Source organism: Watersipora subatra, chromosome 4 (genome assembly GCF_963576615.1).
Source record: "Watersipora subatra chromosome 4, tzWatSuba1.1, whole genome shotgun sequence".
Taxonomy (NCBI): Eukaryota; Metazoa; Bryozoa; class Gymnolaemata; order Cheilostomatida; family Watersiporidae; genus Watersipora; species Watersipora subatra.
Window position 1 is genome coordinate 64,436,048 of NC_088711.1, and position 11,816 is coordinate 64,447,863.

The following is an 11,816-nucleotide window of genomic DNA, read 5'->3' on the forward strand; positions in this document are numbered from 1 at the left end:
AGTGCAGCCTTCAGTAGTTGCCAGAAAAAAAAGGCCACTTGGCACAACAACGAGCCAACATGGAGGTTTTCGTAGGAAGGCTGCTGAACATGCCTATGGGAAGGAAACCAAGAAGAGCCACCCTGCCCCACATAGTTTATCATTCTGTGTGGAAAGAACCATTTCTTTAGGCAAAACTCACTCCAAGAAATGATACCGTATGTTTATAGGTATAGAATAGTCTATGGCTGTGACTTGTGCTTTTAATTAACTGTACTCACCAGAGTTTATAAATGATGATGTCTTATGAATGATAATGGTTTCTTCTTTACACGTCCAAAGCTCTGTGAGAATGTCAGCAGGCGATGCATTTTTATTCACAGCTGTCCGATCCACATGTTTGAATGGAACATAGGTGTAAAATATTATAAATCTAAAAATCCATCTCCTTAAATCTTTTATCATTCGATCAATTTAATTGACCAGTTTTAGGAATTACTTTTCATTATTGTTGATAAGTGTGAGTACATCTCAGGTCTCATTTGTTAGTTAACACTTTTGTATACTTTCTGTTAGTAACACTTTCTTTTGTTATTATTGTAGTAAATCTTATGACACACTGAATGATGATCAGTTGCCAGTGGCTCAAGAAGATACCATTACTACATCAAAAAATGTTCCAGCATCTCCCATATATGACATGGAAGCTCACCCCTTTGCATTATTTTGTTTTATTGTTTTAGGTGTGTTAGGTGTGAGACTTCATCCTCGTACAGTCTGAATAGCATCATACTGAGTATTTTCAAATAAGGTTTTTATATATTGAAACTAATTGAAAGAATACAATGAACATTCTGGATATACATTGTAAGTGTTTTCAAACTTAATCTCACATTTTATCCCCTAATCCGCCACATCATAAAGCGGACATAATTCCTGGATGAGGCACAAACATGAGTCTTTTTAATGGTTAACACCAGACATTGTTAGTCAAACTGTACTAATTTATGCTGTAGCAATAGTGAGGATTATGACGTTTTTGGATTTGTAAAAAGATATAAAGACACAGCCTGGCCAATTGTCCTACTTACCATATTTATTGATACAGCTTGATGATAAAACTGAGCCTCTTGATGAGTTGATGCCTGCATTGGTGCTAAGAACTGTCTATATAGATCACAGCTGACTTGATTTGATCAAGAATTATTGGTTTGATGTTGTTACTTACTATTACAACTGATCTATTTCAAAAGTCACATGATGAAATGCGGATGTGTAAGGGAGTTGTGGCATGTAAAAATTCTGCACCAGTTGTATAGCAGCAGTGCTATTCATCACTGTAAATAAATCCTTATTAGATCAGCCAAGCCAAAGGCGTTTTATAGCTTACCACCCAAAGTGAGAGTATAAGTTCACTCAATTCAATGGTACACACAAAAACTGAGTTCACTTTTGTTCTTGGCGTTGAGAAAAAAGATGATCAGTTCCCAAAATTTACATAATCTGCAGTGACATTGCATTTTTCTATAAACAACTGCTCAATCATGAACTGAAGCTTGGAAGACAGAGTACCAAATATCAACAAAGCTACTTCCTTGTTTTGATCAGAGCCGTATAGTTTCACAGAGTTTCGTGGCCATCGGAAGCGTTTATAGGAGCTCTATTCTTATATACCGGTAAGTTATAATGGAGAGGCTGCAACATTAACCAACAAATACTACTCTCATTGGCAGTTGCTTTGAAGTTGATTGTTGTATCATACACCATTTGAAAGAGGACCAAATTTTCTACAATAAACTACAACTTTTTTTGTAGAGAAATAAAATAAATGCAAAAAAGTGAGATGTTGAGAGCTAGGTAAGAATATTCCATTAGAGATCAGTATGTCGATCGGGTTTGTTTGGAAACAGCATTGTTGTTTCCGGTTCTTGATGCAGGACTTTAAAGCTATACTCTGAAGGCTTTGGTTGTGACAATGTCATATATTGCGGTACAATCGCGCTTTCTTGACTTCTCTCACGAGAGTTTTTAGGGTGTTAATTTTCTCTCGCGAGTGGCGAAAGCGGTGTCAAAAAACTCTCGTGGCAGGAGGCACAAAAGCGTGAATGTCCGATATCCTGATATCAAAAGCCAGGTTTGTAGTAGTAAAGCTACCCCATCGCTAGATTGGCATGCGCTATCGACGGTAGGCTTTGGTTGGTTCTCAAATCATGGTGATGATGATGATGAACTCTTTATTGACAAAATAAAATATGATATACAACAATGAAACAGAAGCCTCTAGGAACGTTGTGTCCAATGGGACAAGGGTGATATTGGAAAGACTTTTCCAAGATGGACATTGTCCAATGTCGGCACTGGAACATCTAAAATTGTCCCACGTAATATGACGTCATAGAAACCAGTGTCGTATACGGTAGTTTCACATGAAACTAATACGGCTATGATCACAACAAGGAAGTACAGTATGTACAGCACATGTAGCTGGCTTTGTTTGTACTATTTATTGGTATTACCAAGGATGTTAATGCCTCGGTATTATTGTTTATATTATGGCATTGCACACTCTAATTTCGAGCAATATTACAATGCTGGCTAAAATGACTGGTAACTCCAAAAATTATCTTGTCAAGCTCATGGTAATCAATCCTAAGAATAAGAAATTTTACTCATTGTGTGAACTTATGAAATACTTGGAGCAGAAAGCTATGAAATTCTCCCTCTATTGTCTTATGGAGGATTTAAAGTGGTTAAAATCATGGCTCAAGAGGTGTGACTCTCCAAAATATGGGCATATGTTGGGAGTTGGATTAGTGGTATTACAGGCGGTGTTCAACTTGAAACATGTCACAGTTAACTTACACCTCTTCATCTCATTGAACTTATGACTTTTCAGTCAGTGTATACCAAGTAATGCCGATTGTCATAGTAACAATTTAATACCGATAGTTAATTGATAAGTTAGTCAGATGTTATAGATGGAGCAAGAACAAGAGTTTTTTTAGGTCTACTTAATTCACGATTGTATGAAAGTGAGAAACACCAATTAGTGTGAGCCAGTGGGTTCAGGTCATTGGCTGGTCCCAAGAAGGAAGCAACATTCGTGAAAGTTATAATATTAATAAGAAACACAATCATCGCCACTCCTGCATAATCTTTCTAAAGATAATTGTTTGAAGTCAGTTGCTTTTTTGTACGGCAACTAATGCTGACATCAAACCAGCTTTCATGCCCTCATTCAGCTATGATGTCTGTTCTATTATGTCACCGATTGGGTGAGCAGTATGTGAGAGAGAGTTGATTTGAAAATATTTATACCCAGGAAGTTCAATGTATTCTTTTTAAACACGTAAAAATAAAACATATCAAGTAAAAATTATTTACAAGCATAGAGATTAGATATTGTCATCAGAGATAAATAAATAAATCATACATGAATTATAGGCATCAGAACCGAAGAGAAGAAAAAGTGAAAAATGATAGTAACATCTGCAACTGTAATACCTGTAGGAAGGTAGCGGTAGGAGCATTATAGGCTATTACAACACCTAAAACATAAAACGAAGAATCTTAGACGTGAGTTTCTAATGTTAATGAGGTGTAAACTATAACAGACAACAGACCAATAAGATTGATTGATTAAGCATTTGAGGCACTTGGTTCATGGAAGCTTTACGGACAATTTATAGTATTTACACATGTATTAGTTCAGACATGCGTGTCAAGCATGTGTAACGTGTGTTACAAGCAAAAGACAAAATCATGGCTTATTTTACATTATTAGACTTACTGATATTATTTCTTTGAGTGATTTTTTCCAAGAGAGATCTTTCTTTCCATACAAAAAGACAGGCTGTGCGGGGCGGGTTGTCTCTTCTTATTTTTCTTTTGATACTGGTGATCAGCAGCAGTCTTTCTTCTGGTTCCTCCGTGCTGGCTTGTAGATGTGCCCAAGGGTTTGTTTCTTCTCGTCACTGCTGCTGGCTGCACACCGATTTTGACCCTGGAATTATTATGATATTTTGACATAGAAATTGAACTCATTTTCTTTCCACTTTAACTCAACCCTTTGTTCATATGTATAGCCATCTGGCGGTGGATACGAAAAGCCGAACGCGCTGAATGACCGAACAGACCGAATATCTTTGGCAGTTGCCCTTTTGTGTTACTATTTAGGGTAAGAGCTCAATGAATTCCTTAGTAACATTTTAGAGACGTTTTTTCCTAACGTTAAGTTAGGAACCTAGAAGTCATTTAGCAATTATTTTTTATTTTTACAGTTTTGTCTAGAGTATCTGGATAAAATAAACTCTTTTCTGTATCAAGTTGAATATTCTTGTCTGTATTGACATGATTTTTCTATTCAAATAATTTGTGGTATGCTCTTTATAGCTTTTTTATATCAACAAAGATAATCAATTATAATAATAAATTGAAAACTAGTTTTATAGTTGTCATAATATTGATATCATTTCCTGTACTGGCGTAACTTGTTGATTTGGTGGAGACTGGACTGAGGGTATATAACTCCCTTTGAGAAGCTCTACTGTACGAGTGATGCTAACGCTGCACTGCGCTGAGCATTCTTTAAATTCAGCTCAAACCCAGTGTAAGTTGTCTGCTCTTTAACCAGCCTTTCATACGTGAGGACAACTCTCCAAAAATATTATGTTCGGTCTGTTCAGTCATTCAGCGCGTTCGGCTTTTTGTATTTACCGGCCATCTGGTAGTACATTCTGAAAATAGTAGAAAAAGTTACAGCACACAACCCATCTGCGATAAAATGCGCACACACAAACCCAAAAAGAATACGACATTGTGTGAGTTAATGTGTGGGCATACCTGCCAACTCTCACGCATTGGGCGTGAGACTCGCGCAATCACTCTAAAAAAATGGAAATGCGTGAGAAATGGGAAAATTATAGATCCTATTGGAAAACCACTGTTTCCAATTGAGTGAGTATCCGGTTTGACTCGCTGATTTCTTGTGCTGTCATTGTCACGTAGATACTACGTGTTGGGTTGACGATGATTATAAAGTAATGCACCTTCCCTGCAACCAACCAACGACTCCGAAGCTAAGGGTTGTGGGAATGAAAGAAAGTAGGAATGATGAGTGAAGAAGCAACATTTATTATTCTATCTCTCTAACGAAATTAAAAGTATACTACACCGCAACTATAGCCTAACTATAGCTAACGAGCCCCATCATGGTCCGGAGTATATACATACATTCAAACTATAGCTAACGAGCCCTATGGTCAGGAGTATATACATTCATGGATACTGGAAAGGTTTAGTTGGATGGTAGAATTGGATATACAGTAGTAGGACATGTAGTACCGTCTAATAGTAGGTGGATATACTATTAGACGGTACTACATAGAGATGGATGGAACTTCAGCACAAACGCGCAAACAACATCAGTTTGGGTTTCTATGTTTTCAGCGAGCCGACTAAATTTTATTGTAACAGGAAACAGCGATTTTCCAATAGGATCTATAATTTTCCTGAAAAATGCGTGAGATTTTTGCACCAATTTCCACAATTTTATATATACTATCATTGATACATCAATTGCCCCAAAACCAAATCTCACGCATTGCCCCACTCTTGGGTTGGCAGGTCTGTGTGTGGGACAGGGTGATTACCATATCCATGTACACCCATTAAAAGACATCTGTGCATCAAAACATAACAGAGAAATTTCCAGGTTTTGTGATGCACTCGAACTCTTGTTGACTGTTGATGTTGAAAACATGATGTCAAAATTGTTAAAAAGCTCATGTAGATTAATATACTTGGTCAAGCTCCGAAGGGCGTCACAAACAATAACATTGATTGTAGTCTGGTGGCCACAGGGCATTATCGTGTCAACAGGTAGCAGAAGATGGGGTCTATGGTAGCTTGACACTTTTAACATGTTTCTAATTTATTCATTATTAATTTAGTTTCCTACCGCTATTTTAGTTGATAAGCTAAGAGTAATTTGCCATTAAATGGTGAGTAGTTATACAAAAATAAATTTTTTCTTACGCTGTGTGCAGTCAGTCGGACCAGCTAATCAGAGCCGTAGACCAACATTTACGTCATGCTGTAGTACGGGGGTATTAAATTACCCCGATATTAATTAGGTTTGTAGTCAGTTTCCTGTCTCATCGAGCAACCGCCGGCGTTTGGAGTAATGATCAAAAACTTTAATTTACTAATTATACCGATTTCCAAAGCTAGCTGTCATGGATTACATAATTCAATATAATCAACTACCACATTCTAATAGATAAAAGGTTGTTCAACGCACTAACGCGTTCAACACTGCATCTTTATGGCAAGTCTGATTCTACAAGTGAAGCCGACGCCAGATACAGGTTGTTCTCATCAAGGACATCTTATGAAAAAAACCTTCCACCAAGAGGGTTCTCTCCGTCGGCATTTAATGAGGGTCAATTACTAAGCAGCAATACAGGAATGGAAAATTCAACCATTAATGGTGCCCCCAGATCCCACAAACCATGTCTGGAGTAAAGACGATGATGAGATTTCTTGGCAATGCTTTCCTGATGAGCAAAGAGCTATTCTTAGGCAGCTTGTCCAATGGACCAGTTGCTCATGCAAAAAGAGTTTTCACAAGTCTATGCGGCTGTGTAGAGTGCAGTAATGAAATGACTGACGAGATTGAGGATGGTAATCAATTAGATGGTGATGATGAGCTTTAAGATTATAATTATGTAATAGTTTTATTAAATACTTTGCAATATGCTTTCTAGAATCAATTAACAGTTTTTGATGTATCATGATAAACAGACTATGTACTTTGGTAAACATGCTATATAATAACCATACTAGTCTTCATAAGTCTTCATAGTCTTCATACTAGTCATCATAAGTACTAAGATACCCATACAAAGACATGATATTAATTAATCATCCAGAAAGTTGGTTGTCATCGAACATACTGCACCACACATTCCATCATACTGGTTACATTCAACATTTCAACCATACATGGTTTCAAAATACTGCATGGTTTTAACATGCTACCAGTACCATAAATCTAAAGCTAAGCCAGAAATTTCGCATATTGATGTCAGTTAAATGAAAAAGAAATAATTTTAATAATAATAATTTCATTTAAAAGATTAAGTTTACATTAGATTCGTTAGTTAGTCTGCGTCACAACCAGTGTACCCAATGAGGTATACAGTATAGCCTGTCCATCAGTAGTTGTACAGGTATCAATGTAACAAGTATGAAGAGGGTTTCTGGCAGATCAGTGGCTAAGGTGATGGCGAGAAATGTTTGTCATATCAAGTCCCTGGCGGCCGACTACAATGTAAAGAATCGCATCCATTACAGACAATGAGTTCAAAATACAAAATGATCATATAGACATATAAGAAGTGACATACATTTATGGTGCAATATTTATCGATCATAATCTACCCGAAAAACGATCTATCAAAGCATGTAGCAATAAATTTAAAACTTGAAAATAGGAAGAGCTACAATACTGATTTGAACGTGTACGCAATGTGCATAGCCCTACATAAAAGTAATAGATGTACCCCCTTTAGCTTTAACCACAACAATAATTAGTTAATTCATACATCGTATACTTCTGTAAGGTAATAATTGATTTGTGAGTGCTATAACAATACAATATAATACAATTGATTAAAATACAACAAAATATGTATTAATATATATAATATCACACAACATAATGCAACATGTAAATCCTATAACACAATTCAAATCAGTTCAATACAACATAATACAGCTATTATAATACGATAAAATATAGTGTAATAACACAATAATACAGTACTGATAAGTTCTGCATGACACAATATAGTAACTTAAAACTAACCAAACCATCAGTTAAATAACAATCATACATTTGCATAAAGGTACTAGGGGAAAGTTGGGTGATATGGGACGCTTAAGCTTCCAGCAAACCCGGCAAGTAACTCGACTAAAATTTCACCTTTTTGTTGAACAGCTCGACTTTCTTGCCATGTTATTAAATTTTTAGCAGCTTATAGCTATTAGTTTGGCCACAATATCTTTTTTTGTGTGTCCCATATCACCCGTGATTTCGATGGGCTTATGGGTGATATGGGACAATAATTTAAACTGATGAAAGCTGTTGTATTTTACCCCACCACTACCATTATTGCTACTGACAAACGTTTAAAATATATGTGAAAGAAAGAGCAGTATTAAAATAACATCCTTTGTAAAATAATTGTAAATATTTATTGGAGTAACAGTTACAACATGTATTTAAAGAAACAAACTGCCTATGTAAGTATTTGACCCTACCACCACATTATTTTTGTTATCTATTTAAAATGAACACAGTGAGTAAAATAGCAGTGGCAGTAAAACACATTGCTTGCCAAACTACCCTTAAGTCTATGAACTAGTCCGATTCGCAGTTGTGGCATGTATACAAGTGGTAACCAGGAGTGCAGGCTTCATGAGCCCAATGTTTACAGTCACTGCACTGAACCCATGGTTCCCTAGATGTGCTGTTACCGAAGTGTTCAAAGCACACAATACAAATGTTAAACTCGTCGTCTGAGTCGTCGGAGTAAGATAAAGGTGGCCTTTTTCTTTTTTGTTTGCCTTTTACTGACTTCTTGGTTACGGCGGGATTATCATTACCTTTTGATGTTAAAGTGGGCTCGCTAGAAGTTTTTTTAGCTGCTTTCTTTGCAGCCTTTTCTAACAAAGTGACTTTCACTGGTGTTGTGTTTAAGACCGTACTACTTTGAGAGCGTGATTTGTCTTTGGCCTTACTAAAGTTCATAATTGGTTTGGGAGAAATCTCGCTAATCAATGATCTGACACATTTGCTTTTAGAAATAACCAAAGATAATGTATGATCATGATCAGAAGCTGTGCTCAAAGTAGAAATTTCATAGCCATTGTTAGAGCTATCAGCTGCAAGAGGTTGGTCATTTGAAGTTTCTCTGTTCTTGTTGGTCTGACCTGTTGGCTGACATGTTTCCATGCCCTCTGTTATATTGTCATGATGTGGTCTCGGTACTTCGAAATTAGCAGCTTCCAAATCATCTTTAAAAATACTAAAGTCTTCATCACTAAACACGCTTCTGTTAAATGGCGATATGCCTGTAGCGAGGAACCCAGAAATTGCTAGGTCCATTCGACATGTAGACGAATATGCCTTGTTGAAAATCCCAGCTACATCGACAGGCGTAACAACCTTTCCAGGATTTTTCAACAGCCACAAACGTACATTCTCTGCATAGTTAGTTTTTAGTGGTTTAAAAAAACTCACATCTAGTGGTTGGATTCTGTGCGACGTATGTGGGGGAATCGTTACAAAGTTTATACCATGGTCACGTAAAAACTGCCAAATCTCTAGCGAAAGATGGCTGCTATGATTGTCGGCGATAAGAAGTACAGGATTTTCTAAAGAGCAATTGGTGAACTTTTGAAAGTGTTGCAACCACTTGAGAAACAGTTTTTCATTTACCCAGCCACTCTCTGAGCATTCTCCGACAGATCCTACTGGTGCTCCATTCATAAGATGGGGAGCCATTCTTATTCTCTTAAATATAAACATTGGTGGTACAAATGTGCCGGTTGCGCTCATGCAACATATTACAGTTGTATTTGTCCCTCTTTCCCCACTTGTTACTGCTCCTACTCTTTTCTTTCCACGCGCTGCTAAGATCTTCACAGGTTTGGTTACAGTGGATACTCCAGTCTCGTCAACATTGTATATGCGCGCAGCATCAATTGCAAGAAAAGGCTCCAAATTGTCATAGAATTTTAAAATAGCAGCTTTGTTAAATGCCTTTGCTCTGTTCATTGATGTGCCTTCAGGAAGTCGAACAGCAAGCTCTGGATGGCGTCTAATAAATGCTGTAAACCATTCTTGCCCAGCCATTTGTGACTCCTTGTTGAACTTATGTGGGATGCCTTTCTTTTCTGCAAGCTGTAATAAGTCAGGAAAAGGTAAAATCATTTGATGAAGATTCTTATAATCTTCAATATTGTTAGGCATTGCAGAACAAGATTGATTTAAAAAGTTGAAAGGATCCTAAAATTATGGTTTTAGCTATTTACTTGATATGCCAGCTTTCTTAGGTCTCTTGCTGTGATTCCGAACAATGTCCTTTCCATATCTAGTACATGACTAACAAGATCTTCTTCCATGTCACCTAGCACGGGTTTTCCACCTAGAGCAATCTTTCCAATACTGAGGTTGGACTGCCTTCGAAGTAGAGTTGTCCGTGGTATGCCATACTGTGATGAAGCTTTACGAAGAGACATTCCATTTTTTACACTGTCTAATGCTTTCAGCAAAGCATCCTCTGACCATGTAGCTCGAATGTTTTTTGCAGTATAGCGAGGCATGTCTAACAAAATCACAAAAGAGGACTTAGCAGAGTAGTATATGGGTGATATGGACCACCTGTCCATATCACCCATATACAGGTGGTCCATATCACCCATACACACATAATTTTGTTTATAGGCTATTGTTAAAAACAAAGCAGACAGAACAAATCCAATTTTTGAAATAATGATGGCAAGATAAGGTAGAACAACTTACCTTTTACACTTTAGAAAATATTGGATGTTTTTTGCCAAAATGGCAAGAAAAAGGCTGCAAATTGTTAGAAGGAATTGTGCAAAAACAGTTAAATTTCTCTCTCTACAAAGCATGCTGTTTTATGTAGGCAGCCATTTTGCAGGAAGTAGGGTAACTAAACCTTGACCTTTTACTACTTTCAGCTGTATCCTATTACTGTTGCCTAGTGAGATATAAACTGTCCCATATCACCCGGTAGGTCCATATCACCCAACTTTCCCCTACACTTTGTGTTGATATTGGTTTGACGTTTCAAAGAGCAATACAGTCTCCAATTTTGTAAATAGGCGAGCTAAGTCTTAATAAAAATCAGCAGAGGCATGCTATATTACAAATAGTCCAGTATTACTGGTTTATTAAAAAAATACCCAATCTAGGTATTCTATTTATGAAGCCCAATAATATAAGTAGCTTATAATGTTATGTAGTGCTACCGTTTTAGCCTAAAAATTAAACAAATTGAGTTAAGCTATTGAGTGTATGAAACAGTGAGTGTTTAAAGACACAGCAACAATACCTACGACAGGTGTAAGAGGTGTCTGATTGGTCGGACTGATCTGATGCGCATGACAGGACGGGGATAAGGCTACGGAGTCATTCGTCAACCTGGAGGCTTACTAGAAGGACGTCAACGCTCGACTAACATGTATATATCCCGTGTATTCCTATATGGTGTCAGAATAAGCGTACCCACGCTAGCGTTGTTAATTACCTCGAAGCCTAGTAGTGAAGGTTTGGCTGAATCTTACCGGGTTTACTAACTATAATTTGCGTTGTTCGGTACTCGTGAGGTAAGTTGAGGATTTGGATGAATCCTAGGAACTGAATAATTAAGTAAATAGTTGTTAGAAACCAGTATATAAATAAATAATGGCGGAAGGAAGTAAAGATGATCGCTTTGTAAAGAAATTAAATTTCAAAGATGAAAATCTTTCAGTATCGTGGAAAACATTCAAAAGGCAATTTAATATCCTCAGAATAGCCAAAAAGTATGGCGATATGGAAGAAGAAGAGAAAATTGCAAACCTGCTAATGCTAATGGGATCGGACAGTGTTCCTATCTATGACCAATTTAATTTTCATGATACGGAAGAAGGTAGAACAAGAACATTGGTGAATGTAATCGCCATGTTTGACAATCATTTTGAACCCATCAGAAATGTAATTTATGAACGAGTAAAATTCAACAGTCTTAAACAAGGATCTA

The 11,816-nt window shown here is 36.9% G+C and overlaps 1 protein-coding gene across 1 annotated transcript; it reads right to left on the reverse strand.

Moving 5' to 3' along the window:
• Positions 1–8,404: 8,404 nt before the first annotated feature.
• LOC137394497 (jerky protein homolog-like) lies at positions 8,405–9,823 on the reverse strand. The gene has a single exon (XM_068081221.1). It carries the CDS (start codon positions 9,821–9,823, stop codon positions 8,405–8,407), a length of 1,419 nt encoding a protein of 472 aa, XP_067937322.1.
• Between the last annotated feature and the right edge of the window lie 1,993 nt (positions 9,824–11,816).